This window comes from Zonotrichia albicollis, chromosome 7, assembly GCF_047830755.1.
Source record: "Zonotrichia albicollis isolate bZonAlb1 chromosome 7, bZonAlb1.hap1, whole genome shotgun sequence".
In the NCBI taxonomy this organism is placed as follows: Eukaryota; Metazoa; Chordata; class Aves; order Passeriformes; family Passerellidae; genus Zonotrichia; species Zonotrichia albicollis.
This window is the reverse complement of record NC_133825.1, coordinates 24,462,975-24,485,365: the sequence shown is the minus strand read 5'-3', so window position 1 is coordinate 24,485,365 and position 22,391 is coordinate 24,462,975. Positions and strand designations below refer to the sequence as shown.

The 22,391-nt window shown below is 39.1% G+C and overlaps 3 protein-coding genes across 26 annotated transcripts in view; 1 reads left to right on the top strand and 2 right to left on the bottom strand.

Annotated features, from left to right (window-relative positions):
- The window catches only part of GPRIN2 (G protein regulated inducer of neurite outgrowth 2), a 39,236-nt gene extending 30,405 nt beyond the window's left edge, over positions 1-8,831 (bottom strand). For 2 of the 7 annotated variants that reach the window (XM_074544699.1, XM_074544694.1), the window contains exons 1-5: positions 8,480-8,831; positions 8,083-8,207; positions 7,038-7,417; positions 6,593-6,697; positions 3,010-3,292 (exon numbers count right to left, since the gene is read on the bottom strand). Coding sequence is in view for 5 of the 7 variants with exons in the window: in XM_074544694.1 (XP_074400795.1) it covers positions 3,010-3,068 (59 nt within the window). In the remaining 2 variants the exon portion in view is untranslated. Of the gene's footprint in view, positions 1-1,025; positions 2,466-3,009; positions 3,293-6,592; positions 6,698-7,037; positions 7,421-8,082; positions 8,218-8,479 lie in introns of those variants that run through there. The other 5 variants (XR_003382696.2, XM_074544696.1, XM_074544695.1 and 2 more) reach the window with 5 other exon arrangements.
- LOC102072699 (synaptotagmin-15) lies at positions 4,241-13,652 on the top strand. Of its 3 annotated transcripts, none has more exons than XM_026799530.2 (8): positions 4,256-4,473; positions 7,292-7,490; positions 8,096-8,292; positions 8,807-9,102; positions 9,900-10,070; positions 10,598-10,718; positions 11,770-11,949; positions 13,360-13,652. In XM_026799530.2, the coding sequence occupies exons 1-8, from the start codon at positions 4,296-4,298 to the stop codon at positions 13,494-13,496; spliced, it is 1,479 nt and encodes a 492-aa protein (XP_026655331.2). In that variant the 5' UTR covers positions 4,256-4,295; the 3' UTR covers positions 13,497-13,652. The 3 variants fall into 3 exon arrangements, with proteins under 3 accessions (XP_026655332.2, XP_026655331.2, XP_014130876.3); XM_014275401.3 differs by having other exon boundaries at positions 4,263-4,473; positions 8,150-8,292; XM_026799531.2 differs by lacking the exon at positions 11,770-11,949 and having other exon boundaries at positions 4,241-4,473.
- A 1,249-nt stretch (positions 13,653-14,901) lies between these two features.
- The window catches only part of SHLD2 (shieldin complex subunit 2), a 29,958-nt gene continuing 22,468 nt past the window's right edge, over positions 14,902-22,391 (bottom strand). For 11 of the 16 annotated variants that reach the window (XM_074544687.1, XM_074544685.1, XM_026799523.2 and 8 more), the window contains 6 exons: positions 21,838-22,032; positions 20,860-20,994; positions 19,692-19,898; positions 18,613-18,847; positions 16,916-17,031; positions 14,902-16,351 (listed from right to left, as the gene is read on the bottom strand). In XM_074544687.1, the coding sequence (XP_074400788.1) occupies positions 16,179-16,351; positions 16,916-17,031; positions 18,613-18,847; positions 19,692-19,898; positions 20,860-20,994; positions 21,838-22,032 (1,061 nt within the window). In that variant the 3' untranslated portion in view covers positions 14,902-16,178. The remainder of the gene's footprint in view (positions 16,352-16,915; positions 17,032-18,612; positions 18,848-19,691; positions 19,899-20,859; positions 20,995-21,837; positions 22,033-22,391) is intronic. The other 5 variants (XR_012581083.1, XM_074544691.1, XM_005481648.4 and 2 more) reach the window with 5 other exon arrangements.

Sequence of the window (22,391 nt, the reverse complement as noted above, 5' to 3'; positions counted from 1 at the left end):
AAAAAGAAACATCACCTTTTGCTCTCAGTTAAAAGTTTGCATCCCCTAAGGCTGTACCAGCTAGGGCTGTATTACACATGGTGTAACTGCTATGCCACATACACGAATTTGTGCTTCCCTGCAAACCTTAAGATGGATTAGTGTCTACAGATTCACCTGCCTGCTCAGCAAACCCTCCCCATTTGTCTAATTCACATTATGTCTGGCTTAAACTCATTATCCCTCACTCAGAGAATGAGGCTTAGGAAAAACAGTCTAAAATAAACACCAGTCTTGCCTTAGAGCAACTTCTGTTGTTCACTACAGCTGTGTGAACAGCTCATTTTTCATGTGTACACATACAATCTTGCAAGGTCCTGCCAAAGTTTTGGAGTTTAGATTACTCTTATCAAGGCTGGGAAGTGTACAAAACTGGAACAAAAAGTCAGATATTGCACCCAAAAATCTTTAAAACCATGCAAGCCAGAGCTACACAAGTAGTTTTCTCTGTGAAAGTCTCTACTTGTACATATTATCTCTGAACTTGGAGTTTATTAACAAAGTAATTTTTAAAGGAACATTTTGTATTCATATTTTCTTAAAACATCAACAGCCAGCTAACTTTCTTAATGCAATTTACATTACAAAAAAAACCCTTGCAACCATAAGAACACATTCTAGGAAAAGTAAACCTGAAATTCCTATTATAAAACACAGGAAGCAGAAGTCATTAGAAAGGAATAAAAGTTCATATTTTTCCATTTTGCTTCATACATTCAAAAAAAGTCACCTTTAAAGAACTTTTGCTTTCCTCTATTATTTGCACCAAAGCCCAGCTTTGGACAGGAGGTGGTGCTATAGTCTGTGTAAATTTTGTTATTAGGCAACACCATCAGCTAAAGCTTACTAAAAGCAAAAGGAAAAGGTAAAAAAGAGAAACATTCTAAATCCTGTAGAAGTGCTGGCATACAGACTTTACCTACAGATGCTTTCATATCAGTATGTATTCTGTAACAGTGCTAGAAAGTTTTGTAAGAAGGCACTAAAATATTTGTGTCTGTCAAGGCAAGGATTTCAAATACCTCGCAAAACATGATTATTAAAGCATGGAAAAAAACCTGTCATGCACAGCTCTGGGCAAGCTGTAACAGTTTATATGTGGCCAAGGCTCTGCTGAGCAGCTCTGGGCCATGGGGAACCTGATGGAACAGTGGAAGATTTTGGCAGCTCCAGTGAGAGCATTCTGCCTGCCTCTCCCTGAAGAATGCCAAGGTTAGCTGCAGGGTCAGATTTACCAGGCCAAGATGAAATGCCCAAGCAGGAATCCAAACCCCATGCCTAGGTTAATGCTCTTTCCCCCTCTGTCCTTTCTTCTTTTGCTGTCTTTTTCCTCATGCCCATCTAGAAGCACCAAACATGGCATCTTCTGAAGACTTTTTTTCTTGCTGTCCATGTTGCCCTGTCTCTATGCCCATTTTCCCCTGTAACTTTACTGGGAGAGCTGTTCTGTTCTGATCTGCTTGACAGTGACTACCACCAGCAGCCAAGCTGAGAGAAAACAATTGTGGAAGACTGGTTCCCTTCTGGCTGCACTTCCTCTCCCATTCTCATCTTTTCTTTGGAGAGGAAGCTAACAAATGACTCCTAGAATGGATCCAAGGGGGATTTTCCAAGAGAGTAGATCTTTCTTTCACATATTCCTTTCTGAAACTATCAATTATCCATAGCCTGCTAATGCCAAGAACTAGGTGTCAGACCAAGGCCAACAGCAGATTGTGGGAGAAATCTTATCTCAGTTACACAAGTCTAGATCTGGAGGAACTCCAGTTATTAAACAATCTATAAAATTAGGATAACAATAAGTATTATTTCAAAAAGGTTTGTGATGGCTAACTAGCAGTAATTAATGCTGGTATAGAAATCAGCCAATGGTTGCCTGGAAATGAAAGGCACTATAGAAATTCTAAGTACTCATTATTTCTGCCATTTGCAATTATACTTTTCAATGTAATCTATTTGTTGTAGTCAGGGTGCCCATCAATACTCCCTGCAGATCTCAATCTATTGTTCCTGAATAATTCACTGGTCTCAATAACATTAGATCACATTTAATTGGGGAAAAAAAAAAATTTGCCTCTTTCTAGATGCAATTACAGATGAAGGTACCACTAACATGAAAGTCAAAATTCCCAAACACAAGGGAGTGGGAGTGAAGACAGAGGAACTTGAACATATTTCACTTGACATGGATGGACTTGAAGATCATTCTATGGCTGCAAAATGGGATTTAAAAAAAATAAAATTAAAACCTTTTTATTGAATTGGATCTGTTGAAGCTTTAAGGTTATTAATAAATAATAGTAGGAGTTAGACTTCAGTGTAAAATGATGCTATTATTACTTATTTTTCTAAAGACCTATTGATGCTTGTGATTCTACAGCTATATCTTCTTTAAATAGTTTTCTATCCTTTATCAAGGAATGTTCCTATAAACAGATTTAAGTAATTACATGCAATCAAATTAATTGTAAATCAGAAGTGGATAAAAAGGTTTATATGTCAAGTTAACCAACTTTAAAAACACATCTGTTGAATTTCACCCAGTCTAGTGGGAATTACATGAATATATGATAAATTATTTGCTGTTACCTAGATAGGTGTCAAATGAGCACATCCCTGTTTTTAAGGTAACACACCTTGGAAAATTGTTTTGTGACAGATTTTTTAAGTAGTCTTTTAAAGCTCAAGGTTTGACACCTAAAAATGTGTATGTTACAAAATATGCACCAGAAATATTGAATATTTGTAGTACAATATCTAAGTCCACAAAACAGGAAACTCCTAGCTGTTCAGGGATTTAAGAAGGAGGCTGCAATCAGAGATAAAGGAGGGAATAGTTGTGTTCGATGTCCTGTATTTATTCTGGTTTCCAGCTGTGGCAAGAACTGCACAGAAACACTGAAACAGGGAACTTCACAGTGGAGCAGAAAATCAAAATTAAATCTCCCAGCTCATCAGCTTTGCCATTACCTCCTTCCACAGGAACTTGGGGAGGGCAGGATCTGCTCCTCCAGGACACGCTGTCCCATCCGGGGCTCACTGGAACAGGAGCTGAATCAGCAGATGGTTCCTGCCTGTGGCTTCCCAGATGTCCAAGCTCCCGCAGCTCCAGGCAGGCAGCAGGGCCTGTGTGGGAGCCAGAGCATCTGGCCTGGATCATTTCACTGGGCAGCAGGGCTCTGAAAGCCATCAGGTGTTCACAGCAACTTCAGCACTCCTCACACAGCCACAAAAGTGAGCTCAAGCAACAACACTGCAAGAGAAAGCAGGCAGTTGTTTTCTTGCCATCCTGACAAGTGCAAAACTGCAGAGAAAAAAAAACACTACTTCAGCTTTTGCACTAATTCCAATGGAGAAATAAGAGTAGCAAAAGCACTGACTGTGCAATATTTATCTAATAATTAACTATCTTACAGACATAAAACTAAAATACATGCAGCTTTTTCTTTCTTGAGTAAAAATTATCTAAATACTTTCTTCCAGAGAAAATTAATAGAAAAAATTAAAATAATAATAATAACTCAAAAATTATTAGAAAAAGCTTAACCATGCCACATTTACAGCAGAACATTTTAAATGCAATTAAAAGAATTCTAAGATTCTACAAACCAGAATCCAGAGGATTTATTAGGAGGATTCAGAGGATTCATTTCATTAGGATCCTACTGCTTTTAATTCCTTTGCATTTCTCTGGCTTTTAGATTAAACAACACTATGCACTACACAAACAACAATTGTGAAGAGAACATGTAATACAAACAGCTGTTAAATTTAAGGTATAGGTTCTTGTCATATATTGGCTGTGAAAGAAGCATTAGGAGACAAAAGGTGATGGCAAATACTTTGTTTCTGAACTATGTATGAGTAATTTGCTGGTTAAGATCTGATTGGTTGCATCCATTACATACTCAGAGGTTAAACACCATTACGTTCACAAATACAAATAGGAAGGGCTGTAATTGCAATTGTCTAAGGAGATACGTGTTGCTTTGTGCTTACTTATTTTGTTAAAGACAAAAAAGAAATGCGTGTTATAGCCACACGAATATTCAGAATTAAGCTACTAATATATAAGATTTTTTCTGAGTGTAAATGTAGCTTTTGGAGCTCTCTCACACCGGCAGTGTGCACAGGTGCCTTTTTAGGGCTGCCAGAGGATTTATGCAGCCCAATGCTCAGCATCACTCCTGCCCGATTCCAGCCCTTCCTCGGGAAGACGGCAATGTCTGTTCTCGGGGAGCCTGGGACAGCGCGGGATGGTTCCCGACCGGGTCCCTTTGCTTTTCTTGGCCAGCGATGCCTCTCCTCGAGCTGCTGCTGCCGGGCTCTGCCGTGTGCGAGCCGGGGGCGGGCCGGGGAGGGGCTGCGGCGCTCGGACACCGGGACAGCTGCGGGCACTCGGCCCGGCCCGCCGGAGCAGCGGCACCATGGCCGGTAAGTGCGGGAGCGCAGCGAGGGAGGCAGGGAGGGGGTGCCCGGCTCCTCCCGCAGCCCCGGGCGGCAGGAGCTGGGGAGGGCTCGCTACAGCATCAGCCCAAAGCTGTCCCTGAGCAGCTGCCCCTGAGCAGCTGCCCGGGGCGCTCCGCAGGGCTGGAACAGCAGGGCTGCCAGCACCGCCCGGAGCTGACAGAGGAGAGCTCGGCCCGGAGACAGGCACAGCAAATGGGCAGTCCTGCCTCCACTACCCCCAGTTATTTAATTTATACTGACTGTGTTTTATATGGGGATTAAAACTCGTGGTGGAGGACGAGCTCCTTGTAAACTTGCCAAAAAGCTTACTGCAAAGTTGAAGTAAAGCTTATTAAAAGCATGTAATCACACAGTAAGTAAAAAGGGATGCAATCCCAGAGGAGACAGAGGATGCCTGTCAGCACCTGCTCTGTGCTAGGATAAACCTGGTACCTATCAGCAGGAGACAGTCCCCTGGCTCAGGTAGGGGGAGATGAAGTGGTCCAACAGGTCTCTTCCATCTCCTCTGCCATGATCCTGTACCACAGCAGGATACAATACATCCATTTCTCATGATGCCAGGTAGTTATTTTAAAATATACAGATTTTCTCCCTGCATACAATGGATGCAACTTATCTCAGTGGTCGATTTGTGACTAGTGCTACATTGTGCCCTAAGCCACTGGTTCTGTTGCTGATCTAATCAGATAAGATGGTCTAAAAGTGCGACAAATTCTCCTTACTCTCATTAAAGTACAGGTAACTTCTGGAATGAGTAAAACTCTACCTTATATTTACAGCTGTGTAAAGTTTGAAAAAACCCAGAATTTGAGTCTATGCCTATGGGTGTGTCATGAATACTTAACATCATTCTGCAGTGAACAAATTCAGGACATACAAACTCATTCTCTTACTCCAAAATCAACGCACACCTCATCATACTGCCTTTAGTGGTAAATGGTGACAAACTGGCTATAGGGGAACACAGGATTGCTGCTGAGAACAGAGACTTATGAATGAACAGGACAAGTTAAAAAAGATCTGTACAACTTCCTTGAAATGTTAACCTTTCAGATCAGACAGCAAAACTACCAGGCATATAAAGATTTGTTGTTTATAGTGCAACTACGTGAAGGAAACCATTAATTTCTATTATGTTCATGGGCATTAAACTGAAGCATTTTTTCTGCATCTGGCCTTCTGAGATGCAATAAAATGTGAGTCTGACTGAAGATATATTTGAGCATGCCCTGCAAAACTAAAAGGAACAAACACACAAAATTCCCATGCTCATATGCATTTCCTCATACTGTGCATTCTTATCAAGGAAAACCAATTAACCCACATGGCACAGTCAGACTTGTCTCTGTATTAATATTAACCCACACCAAGTAGGAGCTTGTTTCCTGTTGCTCAGAATAAGGATTGCACTAACAGTCTGCCTGGATGCTGGAACCCACTCAGCTCACCCACCAGCTGCAAGGCCAGCAAAGTGCTGTTGCTGTGGTACAGCCATGAGCAGGGTGGCTGCTCGTGGCGCTGCTGGGAGACAGGAGTCACTGTGTGACTCAGGGAAGCAGCCAGCCAATTCCTGCAGAGGCCTAAGGCAACACACCTGGAGGGGAGCTGCAAAACCAACTTGGCCCCAGTGACTCCACCAAATGCAGGAAAATGAGTCAGGATCAGATTAAGGCCTTTGTGGCGCTATGGGCAGGTTAATTTTATAGCACAAGGTAATTACTTAAGTGTTCTGTAGCTGAAGGACATTTCATGTCACTTACTGCAACACAGCAACACTGAAAAAGATCAGCAATATATGTATTTGCAACTCATCTCCCATACTCTTTATAGCTCTAATGAATAAACTAAATTAAATGAAAATAGTTTGGAATTATTCATAACTATTATTATTTGATAGTCAAAACTATCAGTAGTGTTGACTGATGATTTTGTGCTTGTATTGTCTTTATTTTACTTGTACCATTGTATAGAGATGGCTAACTGCAAGGTACCTACCAAGCACAGATAGATAAAAAGAAAAAGGAATAAAGCACAATTAAGTTAACTCTACCTAAAAGCAGAGAAGAAGAAAAAATTTCAGTACCAGTTGTGAGAAAATGCCAGGTCACTTCACTACTTCAGTTTCAGGGGGGGACCTTGAGAACTGCCAGCGCCCAGTACTGAGCTGCTCCTGAGCTGTCTCCCATGGCTGCAGAGTGGAAGACAATTCTAGAGTTTAGGTACAGAGCAGAATAATCTTTGCAGCCTATCACTCCACAATTCTCAGCAAACGTGAAAGCAATGAACTGAGCCCATCATCAATTGTTTACCTTTGATCTAACGAGAAATTCTCAAAACTGAATTTCTCATATTCATATTAAATATATTTATTAAGATTTATTTGGGTTTGTTCACAGTAATTATAACAAGATTTTGTTGTATGTTAAGCACTCATGATTCAGGAAACTGTGTTTAATGGATATTTAACTTTGACTTCACAGGTCAGGAAACACATGCATCCTTAGAAAGAAAACAACCCATAGCTTTACTTTGTTCCTTGAGCCAGGGTCCATTGCAGTAACTGCCAGTCCTTCTGAACACTGTAATCTGTCACTGCCATTGTCATGTCCCTTCAGCTGCTGCACCATGCTATAACCAAACAAAAATGTGCATTTGAGCTGAATGCTTCATTTAATAATAATTTTGGAATGGTTTTTGTTAGCTTTAATATTCCTGTCTACACCCAAAATATACTTAACTTCGATCTTCCTATGATGTTTTGTGTGCTTTTATGTTTGAACAGAACAAGCAGTTGCTGTGGCTGGAGGTATAATAGGAGGGATCCTTTTATTTGTCCTCCTTGGAATAACTGCATATCTGCTCTGGAAAAAATGTTGCCGCCTCTTTTCTTATGAAAAGCTCATCAATCCTGTCAAAACAACAAATGCAAATGCCATTTTCCAGGATCAGGCAAATTCTGAAATTCATCTAAAAAGTACAAGGTACCTTTTTTCATTTTGTTTTTAAAGCATATGCTATGTAATTTATTTCAACTTGTCAAATGTCAAATGAGCAGGTGATCCAAATATATGCATGCACAGAAATAAAGGGGATCCCTGAATTATATGAAAACATCAGTTCTGTTTCGTTCCTTTAGGAAAAGGATAATCTAGCTATGAAAGTGATGATTATTCCCGATTTATTTAAAGGAGAGAATATATTCAAGTGTAATTGGTGAATGGATAGCTTTACCTGTTAGACAAACCCAGCCTATGTTCCAGAGTAATTTCTAGTCTAATAACAGAAACAACAGGACTTCAGTTCAGGAAGGACACTCTTTATGAGAATTAATCATTGCAGGGGTTTTGGGCTCTAAAACAAGCAGCTGCAGTTAATTCTTCCTTTCCTTTGAAAGATAAATTCTAAAGGGAAGGAAAGAGGGAAAGAGAAGAATCTGCCAGAAGAATTAAGACCTAATGTGCCTCACTGTCTTTTCATGCATTAAGCAATTTATTTTATTTGCATTTGGATTTTATTTTTACCTTTGCATGTCTGTAGAATTTTTACATTGTGACATAAGAGCAGTAAACTTACTTCTCTCATCAAGTTTGACTTCCAGCTTTAAACCAGAAGAGTCAACAGGTGCTGTTGTCTTGAGCAGGCCCAGAAGTGTTCCATTTATCATTCCACCAACACTGCATGGGCGAGACTGGATTCACCTGACAAATGAAGAACAGGTTCAGGAAGACAGGGACCCCTTCATGACCCCTCAGTCTGGGCCACGGTCATCATTTCATTCTCTGGGTATGGCATTGCAAAAATGGGACTATTTTTATGGGCAGGGTGGCTTTAGTATTATGAAGCACGGATCTTGGGGGCACACCAGAGACTGCATTACCCAGCACAAACCCTAAATGCTCTATGCATTTATACATTTTATATATGAGAATTGGGCAAGAATGTAGTAGTTTTGGTCCCAGTACTGTGGTACCTTACACATTTGGCAGACAAAGAAATCTCTCCTCTCATATTTTGTATTTGTTGTCCCCAGAAACAGCAGTCACCAGCTGCACTCTGCAACAACAAACAGCTAGAATTAACCAGGCGCAATCAAAGGAATAAGAGAAAGAAAAGTGCTGCAGCCTACAATTACTCCCCCAAATTTGAGGAAAAAGGAAATAAAATATGAAATTCTTACAAAAAATTGATTGTTAATAAAGAGGGTAATCTGATTTATCCCAATACAACAGTGGTTATAAAAATGCCTGCAATGGTTCTTGAGGCTAATCTGAGGGTGCTTGTTTGCCTTTTCTTGTAGCTGGAGCTTATGTTGTAGGAACCATTAACCCAGATCTGTACAAGTTTCCCGAAGACAAAAGCGAAACAGACTTTCCTGATGGCAGCATTGGCCGCCTCTGGTTCTCCATAGAATACGAGCAAGAGTCAGAAAGGCTCCTGGTCTCCTTGATCAAAGTCAGAAAGCTGCAGCCTCCTGCTGATTCCTGCAGTCCATTTGTGAAAATCTACCTGCTGCCTGATGAAAGAAGCTACCTGCAGTCCAAAACAAAGCGTAAAACTCTTAACCCCCAGTTTGATGAAAACTTTGTTTTCCAGGTACTTTTTCTTTTGATGAGGCAGATTTTTGTTTGCAGATATTAACTTGTCAAACTACAGTACATGTTTGTATGCTCACAATACTTCTACCAAGACAGAAGTTGTTTCCACCAGAGACAGGATGTTTTTACTGGGGCTTCTGGAGATCCTGGGCTACAGAAGCTTGTGGCTTCAGAACTGCTCTTACTTCTGGTCTGTACCAAAGTTGAGGATTCCAGAACTTGCCCTGGGAATAATGAAAACCCCAGTTTGAACTACAGCTGAGCAGTTCAGCCCAGCAGTTCTAGAAGTCCAGAAGGAGCCAATACATCATGCTTTCACAGCTTTGGTTTTTTTTTGCTGTGGAAGTAGGCTAGACAGCAGAACCTGGGAGGGATCTCTGGGCTGCTGTTTGTACCGTACTGCACAACTTGGCTTCCCATGCTAACAGGCTTTCAGCACACGTCACAACACAAAAGCTTTAAAACAAAAAAAGTTTGTTTCAGACAACTGAAAAAATGTTTACAGATTCTAAACATCTTAGTCTGAAAGTGAATGCATCACACAGCACTAGATCCACATGAGCTAAAAAACCCACCAACTAACTTCACAGCTTTCAAATGAACTCTTATTTTAGCTTGGACCTTGACTTCCACATAGCTCAAGTTTTAGGCAAATTTTAAAAGTACTTCAAATAATTAAAGGAAATCCCCACCTAAACTTACCACAGTTTGAAAAATATTTCCTTTGAAGTCATGCTAGAGTAGGAAAGTGTCAGATGTTTTATAATTATTAATATTCTTCATTTTCCTGTACAGGTTTCCAGTAAAATGTTGCTCCAAAGGACACTAAAATTTTTGGTTTATCATGTTGATAAACAGAAGAAGCATCATCTCCTAGGCCAAGTTATCTTCCCACTAAAAAATGAAGCATTAACTGAGGACAACAAACTAGTCATATGGAGAGATCTGGAGAAAGAAAACTTGGAGGTATGTGATACCAGGCTCTTGGCACTGTGGAACTTCTGTCATCCTACAAGTATTGGAAGGATATAACTTAAGTAGAACTATCTGAAGTAGACCTACGTTCTACCAAGTACCTCACATGCAAAAGTACTTCATAAACATTTGGAATAGAAATTCCCATCCTACCAACGTGCAGATCCATAGCTGTTGTAAAAGGAGTACCCAGATGCTTAGAAAAAGTCATATGAATTAGGAGGTTGTTACATAAGAACTTTTGTTATTTGCATCTCCTTTCAATTAGTAACAGCAGAAAAGAGCAGAAGGGGAAAGGAAATAGCTAGCCTCTGGAAAAGAGTAATTCTGAGGGTTAGGAAGGCTGATTAATTGGTTCCATCAAATGTTACAACAGCGTAAATAAAGCCATTACAATTCACTCACACGTTTTTGTGTGACAGAAACCATTAGCATGAAAAAGGATTTTTCTCCCCATTTGACCACACGATGAGGGAGTTTTTCAGACAAGTTTGACAGGTGTTGTTCTGCTTCCAAAGCCTCCTTCAGAGCATGGTGATATCCAGTTCTCCCTGAGCTACAATGACTACCTGGGCCGTCTCACTGTGGTGGTTCTGAGGGCAAGGGGATTAAAGCTCCAGGAGGAGAGCCCTGCTGGTGGTAAGTGGGATTTCCTCCCTGCTGTCAGCTCCACAATTCCTGTTTTCATTTGCTCCTTCCTCAGCTGTACACCCAGGCTTGTGCTGTGGGACTCTGACAGGAACAAATAAATATCCTGGTGATTTGAGTGGAAACAAATCATATTTTGCCCTGAGGCAATTAGATTTTGATAGCTTAGTTTTGCTACCTTTGGGGTTTGTTTCATAATAAAAGGTTTGTCCTGTGGCAATTGGTGGTAACTTTTTTCGCCTGTTTTTGTGCAGTGAGCAACATCCTTTTGCTGCTCTCCAGTCCAGAGAAGGCAGCATTTCAGGGGATATTGACATTAACAGTTGCATCAAGTCAAATTCCCAGGGGTAACAGCTGTAGGATACCTGCTTATACTGAACATCTGTCCTGAGAGGAATTGAGCTGAGAGAAAAAAACCCCAGTTTAGGACAGCCCGGTTACTGTTCAAAGGACCATGGCACGGACTCAGAATTTTTTCCCTTAGTGCAGAAGGCTTTTTCTGGTACATCATACTCATGTATCCCTGGTCTCAGAGATTACCTCAAAATGCTGTTTAAAATCTAACACTCAAAAGCAAGAACATGAAGAACCACACTTGTATTTCAGTCTGTAGTGATTTCTTGCAGGGCTTTGAAGCTAAACAATATAAACACAAAATACATCTATAATTTAAAAAGAAGTTTAGTCCTATATATATATTATACACACATCACTATGAAGTTTTTTTTGACTGTACAAATTAAGCCTTCAAAAAAGTCTCCATCAGATGAAGGGAAGGCACAGAAACATAAGATCAAGGATGCAGGGTAAGAATATGGCTGCTAATTTTACCAGCATTTAAGTTGGAAAGTGCACTTCAAAACTGCACCCTTAGAACTTTGTATGCTCCCTGCTTTATGTCATGCTGTCATGTGTGCTCCATCAATCTTTCACAATCTGATGTTACACTTGATATTGACTCCCAAAAAGCAGAAATTCCTTAAGCTGTCTCCCAACTGCTTCTTGAAGATGTATTTTAGTCTTCAATTTCTCTTTCTCCAAGGTGTGTATGTCAAAGTCTCACTAATGAACCATAATAAATTCATCAAAAGTAAAAAGACAGCAGCTCTTCTGGGAACTCCCAACCCTGTGTACAATGAAACCTTCAGTTTCAAGGCAGATCAGACAGAGCTGGATACAGCAAGCCTGAGTCTATCTGTGCTCCAGAGTAACAAAGGAGAAAGTAAGTTATATAAATTATTACAGTCATATAAGTTACTAAAGTCAAGGTGTCAAATCTCTTACATATTTGAGACAAGTTTAAACCTGAGAAGAAGTAATTTCTTTTCAGCAATAATCACGAAACGGGTAAGAGTTTTGGGGTATTTCAAAGGCTGTCACTTTAAGAGCAGAACAACTTATTTGTAGTTAAGCATATATCTCTCTTCAGAGGCTACATTCCATGGAAGACATGAATAAAATCACTGTAGCCTAGTCAGTGCCAGTACAAGGTGCTGTGCCTTTGTTTCATTTCAGTATCCCATTAAAACAAGCTTATGTGAACACTTGTGTGTGTCACACACAGCCTCCAAAACTGTGTGGCCATTCACTCCTTCTAAGCAAATTTGAAAGAGGAGTAGGAATTTTAATTCTCTTAGCAGTGAGAAAGAAGGAAAAGAGATTAGCAAACATCCCCATTCCCTGGCAGAAAACCTGATGCTTGAGGCCACCTCTTACTGTTAGAGAATCCATTAAGGAGTTCTGCTTACAGAAGCAAATCAGAATTCAGTATTTCCACTGCTCACAAGAAAAACATCTTCCCTGCAGTGCAAATATGATCTCAATCATTTTCCCCATTCACAGCTGGAAAATCCAGGCATGAATAAACAATCTGGTCCTTGGCAGTGGGGACACACATATTACAGCTCCCAGTCAGTAACTGCATTTATTTTTTGCAAAGCCAGAGCATCATGTGAATCCCTCTGAGGTTGAAGATGCCCAAAATTAGGGCATGCTTCCCCAGTAAAGCTGAGGTAAAGGGGTAGGGTAGATACAGATCAGATATGTGTACCTTGAAGATGTTTTAGTTTAACTACAGGCAAAAGGACAGGCCTGCATTGACTGAACACCCCCTTACTGCTGTACCTTTTCATGCTGAACCTCAGCAGGTAGAAGCTACAGAACCTGAAGTCCAGGGTTACTTCTTTGAGAAATGTTTTGGTTTAAAAATACCTTTCAGAAAAGGCACTATTTGGAGAAAAGCACGTTGTAATCTTATTGCAAGAGTTTCATGCTGTTGTCTCCTTACCACAAAAGCTCCATATCTTCTTGATGTTTCTCATGGGCAGCTACTCAGAGCCCTGACTCTGTTTTTCACAAAGCAGCCAACTGACTACAGTTCCCTTCTCAACCACCACCCCACTCTTTTATAGCATCTTCTTCTCACTGGTCACAGCTGTGGCCTGTTAAAGTCAGGCCTGTTCCTGATCTTTGCTAATTTACCCTACTGCAACTCCTTAGGGGTACGATTACTTTCTACACTATCTTTATTTTCTTATATTCTATCCCCCCACAAATCCATGTTATTCTCATGTAGGCAAGGATTTCAGAGAAGCATCACAGGTGTTCATCACTAACTGCTTTTTTTCCCCAGAAACACTTCTGCTGGGACGAGTGGTAGTTGGGCCTTTCATGTACACACGTGGCAGAGAACTGGAACACTGGAATGAGATGATCAGCAAGCCCAAGGAGCTGGTGAAACGATGGCATGCTCTCTGCCACAGCACATGAACAGCACTGAGGAAAAACCAGCCTTAATATGGAAAAGCTCTTACTATCTTTCTCATCTAAAGGGTACAAAAATCTTTGCTAAGATTTTGTACCAAACGAAGAATAAAATAAATTATTTCCTTGACCAAGCTCAAATAAAAGATTTGGTTCCTGGTAGGCTGCGAGTTCTTCTTTCCTCTCTTCAAAATATATGTTCAATTTAATTAACATGCAGCTGAACAATCAAAACAGCCAAACATGATCTCTCAGTATTAATTATTTTGACTGGAAAATTCCACTTCTTGGTTATGAGTTGTGGGCACAAATGATCACACATATAGACAGAGCCCAAGAATTGCCAGTGATGACTCCAGGCCTACCTGCCCACTGCTCCACATCACCACAGTGCTTCACCATGGGGAGAGAAGCCCAGTGAGCATGCCAAAACAGACAAAACCCTAAAGACCTGACTAATACATGTAGAACATGTTTAAAGTAGCAGCAGTGTATTTAAGACCTCTTTTGAACAGGAAGGGTGAAGGCACTGCTCATGTCACACACCTGGAAGCAGCTGTTCACATCCCTCAGTACCTCAGTGTATTTCCTGCAGTAACTGTTCAGTGTTTTCAGCTGACCCCAAGTACAGCACTTTGTGTTAAAAGTAAGGGACAAGTAAAGAAGTCAGAGTCACAAGTGACTGGAGGCTATTCCAGTACTGGAGTACTGCGAGACAGTAAGATGAGGACATGTCCTGTCCTATTATATTTCTCTCTAAACACATCTCTGCTGGAGACACAGCATTGATTACACGAGCCTTGGGTTTGACCTAGCATGACCATTCTCACACTGAAAATCCAATTAGCTTAAGCCCTCTGGGCATGTGTCTGTTTTAGTAGTAGAGTCCTCTTCATTAAGTAAATTACTGCTCTCTAAAGTAATTTGGAGCAATTATTCCTAATCAAAATAAAATAGGACATTTTTCTCTTTTTGATTGTTCACTAGGGACCTGAGCTCTGTACCCTTCTCACTGTACAGTCATAAACCAGACACACAGACTACGGCAGCAAAACATTTTGCACAATGGTGTTCCATAACCTCTACGGCTGAAATCAAACCAACTTCCTTTCAAACAGGATACAACATTAATTAATTCAAAGTCTTAAAAATATCAGCCTTCTCTGGGGAGATGAAACCACTTTTCATTTTGATAATATTATTATTACCTCAAGGAAATGCTACGAATGAGAAGATACCACAGAGGAATTGTAAGATAACAGACCTCCCTGATCCACCATGTGATATGGTACACAGCACCCTCAGTCTGTCTAGCTAATTACACCACTGGATACAAAGTGAGCCAAAACTCATTACATTAAACTGAATTTGACAAAGTGAGCCAAAACTCATTACATTAAACTGAATTTGACAAAGTGCTCAACCTAAATTATATCTAAAGGGGTAATACCAGCAACTCAACCCCAAAGAGCTGTATTCAAATTTCAGCCCCACAAAACAACTGCAAACCAATCAGATAAGCAAAGTCATTGTGTTTGTTCTGGGGAGAAAAACTACCCAGTAATCATTCCGTTTACATATTACTAGAATAAAATTATTTTACCAAATATATTTTGCATTTTATTATTTCAATCATACCAGTAAAGATTTTAAAAGTGAGCAGTTAGTAGTATTTCAGACAGCTGGTTAATGAGCATGTGCACAAGATGCATGCAATGCACAGTGTTTGTTAACAAATACCCCAAGGTGGGAAGTCACCTGTCTGACTTGATGTACAGTGTGGTCCTCTTTTCTTCTCATACATGAAAGTAACAATACTTCCAGCTTGTGTTCAGTAATTTCTGCTAAATTGTCAAGAAACAAATTCTAATGCACTTACCAATGTACTTGTACTCACATTCACCCAAGGGAAGCAAATGAGAAAGGCCCTTTTTGACTCTACCAAACAAGAGTTATTTCACAGCAAGAAACATCATCAAATAAGGAGTTCTAATACAATGTTATTAACTGTCACATAATAACAGTTATTGTTACTGAGCAATTTTTTTACCTACTGCCTTTTATATAACATCCATCTGATCCTGTGTTTGCAACTTACCTTGAGCTGAAGGAGGTGGAATAATTACAAACCAGTTCTGTTTTACAAGAGAAAAGAGCAGCAGCAAAATTGCTAAGGTTAATGGCAAAAATTCTGCTGTTAAAAGTAAGGAAAGCAACCACAACAGCAAACAAAACCACCAAGCTCCAGATAGCATATGGGATAAGATAAATAAAAACTGAGTAACTAAAATATTAGTGAATTCTGTCTTCCTCTAATATGCCAGGTCTCAGGAAAATTCAGTCTCTCACAATAGTAGTGAACTTTTCTGAGGAGAAAAAGGAAAACAGATACGGAAGAAATTGTTGGAGTTTATTAACATCATTATTAACACAAATATGCATGTATAAAAATATATTATGCGTGTATAAAAATATATCTTACTAAAATTCATCAGAATTACTCCAGCAGTATATACTATTAGCAGATATTCAATACCAGTCCTCTTAATAGTTTTGTTTTTTTCATAAGTTAAAACCAAAATCCTTTATTATAGTTTTTAAGAGATTTGCTTCCTTCAGCTAAGTAATTTTTCTTCTGCTTCCCATCTGTGTGTCCTTATGGTCTTTGTTACTCAATTAGTGCAGAGGTCAAAGATCAGGATGAAAATTCAGCAGATGGAAATCCTTTTGCAAAGGATAGCTGTTCTCATCTAGCACAAAGTGGCTTCTGATTTCCAACCAATAGGATGCTTCTGTATCTGCCAGCAGTGAATGACACAGATCTGCTACTATTGCGCTGTAGGTTATATCTGAAGAGGGCACTGCAAAACAAAAAAATTCAATTTACACTTGATTTTCACAATAGCACCTAACATTCAAGTTCTACCTCCATGAAGCTCCACTGAATTACTGCAAGTGAAGCTCAACATCTGAACAGAAAATTAGCTTTTATTTTTAATTACTTTTTAAAAACAATGAGCTGAGCCTGTTTCTGATTAAACTGTTAACACCTGTGAATTACATAAAACACCTCAAGTCAAACAGGATGTATTGTGAAGCTTGTCTGAAACACAGCTCAGTGTTTCACATCATGAAAACATGCCAGCTCCTTCTAAAAGCTCCTAAGACATTCAATTTTGCACATAAGGAATCTATTTAGTTATTGAATATTTAGGTACATACCTATTATATAACTAAGTCGTAGTTATTCACAACCTCCCACCTCCTGTTGTTGCAACCTCTCCTGTGAAATTCTGAGTTTGTCAGACAGCCACTTTGATGTTGGTTGCTTAGTGGTTTTTTTTAAACTGTCAATGATTAAAAATTTTCCTTCCATTGTGAACTTTGCTGCCTGTTTCTATCACAAGTAATTCATGAATCAGTACCTACTGATCTCTTCAGCCAGTCTGCAGGAATATTGAGGAAGATTTTTTCCATCAACTCAGACACCACATGAACATAAATTTCATGTCCTTCATCTTCTACTGTCATCAAAGCAGGTCTAGATCAGAAAACAAAGTTCCATGAAAGTTAGCTGCTATGGTTTGTTTTTTATTGAAGGAAAAGTTTAGAAAGCACTACAACATCATACCAAGAAATAGAAAAGTGAGAAAATCTCCATGTACTCGTGTCAAATCTGTAGCACTGGAATCAGTTTGAGGAATAAATTAGGAAATGGCCTTAAACTGAGACAGGACACTCAGATTAGACACTAGAAGGAAATTTTTTACTGTTAGGATGGTCAGGATTGCCCATGGAGGTGGTGGAAGTGCAAAGCAGGGACATAAGCTTAGGTGTATCACCTGGAATTGTACCACCTGTATCAACATCACTCTGTATTAGCTGTCTTAATACATCACTTTATAGCCACATAATGCCAGGGTATAGCTCTTGCACTATGAAAAGTACCAAATGTTTTCACAAACCACAGAACAAACAAAAATACCTATTTGGAAATACTCCCAAGGTGATGCACTCTTACTAAATTGATCAGAAGAAAATTTCAGTGCAAAGATGTCAGGCGTGTCTCTGAAAATAATGGACATGTAAATTCTACATCTGGACGTGTTCCCACGCTGAGAATACAAACACTGGAAATCCTTATCATTTTTCTACCCTCTTTTGTACAGGAGCAAATTGAGGTCCTTCATGCCCACTGAGATTTTATAGCCTTATGAAAAACCGGCAGAACCTTTTCAGTTAAGGAAAAAACCTCTTTGCACTTAATCCTCCCTCACAGAAAAACAAATAGCACATAAAGATGCAAGACTATTTTGCTTAGATGAAAAATACTAAGTCACTACCTGATTAGATAAATAGGATATTTAAGTCCTAGTTCATTAAGTAATACTATTTAAGTTAATGATTCATTAAGCTCATTATGAAAGAGTTTAGAAAGAATTTGAGAAAAAATTTAGATTGAAAATTTACATATTCTAGAATTCTATCACGTCCATGGTTGTCTCAATAAACATTCTCTAGCTACGTCTTTCTAGTCACAATGAAAATTACATTTCAAAGCCCAAGATAAATGTGAGAATTGAACAGTTAGTTAATAAAGATGTACCTACATCAACTGGATCCACTTGGTTTATTTTCTCTAAGTGTGAATATATGTGTCTCACAGTGCCATCTGGTGATAACTCACTATCTCTGCTCTCCCAGAATGTTTATTGAAAACATTTGTCAATATTAATTCTGCACAGCTGAAACTGAACTAATCAGTTAAAAACATGGTTCTGCCTTCACATGATTTCAGATTTAGGCTGGAACAAGATTCTCAAGGAGTCTCCCTTTGGTCCTCAAGCTTCTACTCCACCTCAGCTTTATCTGACACAGTACTGGGTAAACATCATTCCTGCATGATAGTATTAATAGAAATTAAAAAGTTAGATTTAAACTAAGAATATCATGTATAAATAATGACAATATAATACACCAATTCAAGAACAACAAACTGAAAATTCATTAGAGAGACAGAGATTGCTAACCACACCTTTAACAAAGAATTTTAGATATGGGGGAAAATAAAAATGGAGAAAGTTTACCTCCCTAATAATACACATTACTTTATTTTGTTTACCTGTAGAATGTTTTTACTTTGCTGTATGGCAGACATCTAATACATTGCTTATAGATCATGTTCTCATCTGCCTCTAGTTCCAAAGCACATTTGGCACAACCTGAATATGTAATCATAGGCAGAGAAGCCAAAACACATTCCAGGGAAGTGTCAGCAGAGAAGATGAGTTGCTTGTACTGACCAGTGGAAATGGTAAATTTCAGTTCCAAGATATGGGCTTTCACTTGGACCACTCCTACAAAAACAATTCAAATATGAATTAAGTTTTATTTAGAACTGAAAGCAAAATCAATGGCTACAGCTGATTAAAAACCAAAATTGCTATCAAGAACTTTCTCAGTTTTTTCCCCCTTTGTTAACACATGCTCACACTTTTAGAGGTATTTTATTCAGTGAAAAATCTTGGTGACTAAATATCATTTTAAAACGTGTAGAACAACTACATTTTCAGGTACTATATCAGTAGATGCCACTATAGAAGGTGCCTGAATAAGAGATCAAAATTGTGCAAAGAATTTCCAAGTGATTTTCTTCCCACTGTTTCAAAGACACTGAAAAGCACAGCTTTAACAACTTAGCTTTTCACTATTTATATATCAACTAGAGTTAAATGCTGCAAGAACAGCTTCAATCACTTCCTAGAATTTAACACCACCCACAGCCATCTTCTAGGATTATCTGGAGAGGATGACTGTGTAAAATGTCTTCTTTGTCCTTTTGTAAGAAGTTTTCAATAGCAGTAGTTATTGAGAGTTCCAGTTTTTGAGAAACACTGATGAACTTCCAGTAATTAGTCACATCATTACTGGGCTGGCTGGTGTGGACAACAGAAGTCAGCATTTCCCTCTGTGCTCCAAAGCTGCCTTTGCCTGGCACACACCACATCTATCCCTCTGCTGGGCTCATGGAACAAAGGCTGCATTCAGTTTGGCCAAGAACAGGGCAGCAGCCTCCAGAAGAAATTCAGAACCAGACCTGGGCTACCTTAAAAAACAACCACCTTGCCTCATCAAGGGAGCATTATTTTGCCTACTTGTGCATGGCACAACAGACATGACAGAGCTATGGATAACATTTACCTGAGCATTTTTCATCCAGGAGTGCTGAGAGCCTTGTCAACTCCATGAGGGATGTCTGACTTTTCTGAAACTTTTCTTTAAATTCAACTGCCCTTTTATCATCATCAAACAAGCACTCACAGGATGACCATGGAGTAGTGTGCAGTTCCAGGTCGCCTGAGACAGAACTACACTGGACCAAAAGGTATTTGAAGGCCCATATGTGGTCTACAGAACAAAAAAAAGCAAACAGAAGAGTTTACTTTCTGTACTGCGGTTAATTTACAGAAAGACAAGGTCACTTAAAAGACTGAGAAACAAATCAGAAGACATTCTCATATAGCCAGCTCTGGCAACTTCCTTTTAAGTGTGATGACATGCAAGGTTCTTCCTTTCCCTATAAACTTTGCATGAGTTGTTTCCCATAACAGAAATTTCATTTCACCTCTACCAAATTCAGCTGTCACGGCAACTCAGCATTCTGAAAAAGAAGCCAGTTCTGAAATTTGTTGTCAGCACTAATGCTGGCAGTGTCTCAGAGAAAAAAAAAATCATCTTATTAATCAACTTCCATTTTTTAATATGTCCCTATTTTTTTCATCTTCTATCTCCACAATTATCAACTTAACATAAACCTAGCTGAACTTTTCTTAAAAGAATAAGACTAGGAAAAAATCAAAGTTTGGTAGTAGTCACTGCACAGTCTATGCAGTTTTTGCAAGAGATGCTTTTACTTAGTTACAGCTGGACTTGTTCTCAAGACCATCAGGATATAAAGCCTGACATGAGTAAAGTGAGTAGCAGAGAATGAAAAAAGGAGTAGGAAAACCCAGCAATTCATGCTACACCAGACAATAGTAAGGAAGAGCCAGCAAAACCGGTAACACAGTTAATACTCATGGATGTTTTTATAATTACTTAACCAGGCACTATACAAGTAAGTGCATCTTGTAAATAGATTCAAGTTTTTAAATATTTATGCCTTCTCAGTCTTCTGAAGGGCATTCAAATTCTGTGGCTGATGGCACTGCTTCTAAACAGAGGAGATGTTAGAATTAGCACAAAATACATTACCCCTCCAAGGGGAGTATTTAAAGGCTGAATGGATAAAGGTTACAGCTGAATATTAAAAGGCACTAACAGCATCACAAAACCTTTTCAGACCTACCCATAGCTACAAGGACCTTACCTTTTTTCCTCTGAAGCTGGGGGTACCAGGCAGCCCCTGCTCCCCACAGAACCATCCTATAGTGTTGATCTCTGTTCTGTTCTACTGTTAGAATAATTTTTCTTTGGCTGCCACCTCTGTAGCTGTACACAGATTCTGGTAAGAATTGAAAATACATTACTTCTACAGTAAAAAGCACACAAGCACACAAACCCCATGTGCCTCAGTATTACAGTGAAATCTTGGTGTTATCAGATTTTATGCTACAATTAAAAGCAAAGAAGAATACACCTCAAATTTCTTCTGGACAGAAAATAACCAGCTTTCTTCTGCAACATGAATCTAGTTTGAGGGAGTGCATAAAGTACATTAATTAACTTTTATCCATCTAAATACTCAGTAACTGGACAACTCCCTATGAAGCAGGAGGTATCTGAGCATCTTTCACCTCCCATTCATCCTGACTTATACTGAGTAGAAAGAAGTTGTACTCAATCTCTCAGCAACTGTTGTAATTAGAAGTTCCCATAACTTCTGTAGAATACAGTGGAAGAAACATTTCTCTAGAAGTTTTCACATAAAAGAAAACTATAGGCACAAGGTGTACAAGGCACACTAAAACTATTAGTAACAGTACATACAAATCTCTACACAGCTCTTATCCAGAACACTGCATGTTTGTTTCAGTTCCACACTAAAACTACAGCATTTTTCATAAATAATTCTTGAACAAGAACACCTGGATGGAATATCTAATTCCAAGATTTACTAGAGCAAATGATGAAGATTTTTATCTTCAAAATTCTGCATTTAAAACTGATGAACATGCTATTGATGATGTGGATAGAAATTTGTATCTTACTAGTCCAAGATGACAGTGCAATGAGATCAAATCTTTGTGCAAAGCTTGAAATCAAGCAGTGAGAAACATTTTGCCTTGCAAAATTACTATTTAAGTTTCACCTATGGCAGAAGTTGAAGTCCAGTGCATGAACTTACCTGTTAACACAGAAATATTGATAATTTTCAGGATTGAGTGCACCAAAGCATTGGGCTGGAGCTGATCTAGCTGCACATACTGAACATCATCCAGTCTCTGAACTTGTCTTTGTGGAATGTCTCTGAAGTGGGGAAATTCTGATGATAGGTATGCCAATAAGCCATGCAGAACACCATCATCCACTAGAGAATAAACTTACATGGAAAAAAGGCAAAGTCACACACTGCTTTTTATGCTTAGAAGTATAAAACTTGTAACTTGGAACATGTTTACACTGAAAAAATCAGAACAGTTTTAGAATAATTTTAAAGTTAGAAATTCCTGAGATAAATAACCCTTGATTTGAAATTAAACTGTACTTCAGGGTAGTATCAAGAGGAGGCAGATGAAGTTAAGCCAAGTGCAATACTTTAAAAGACACCAAAAAAATCCTGTATCATAGCTTGGTAAAAAGAAAGCTGGTTTTGGTCATTGACCTCAGAATCTGCCTTAAGAGCTGGCATCACAACACTGGACATCACAAAGACAGGAAAACAATGGTGATACTTCCACA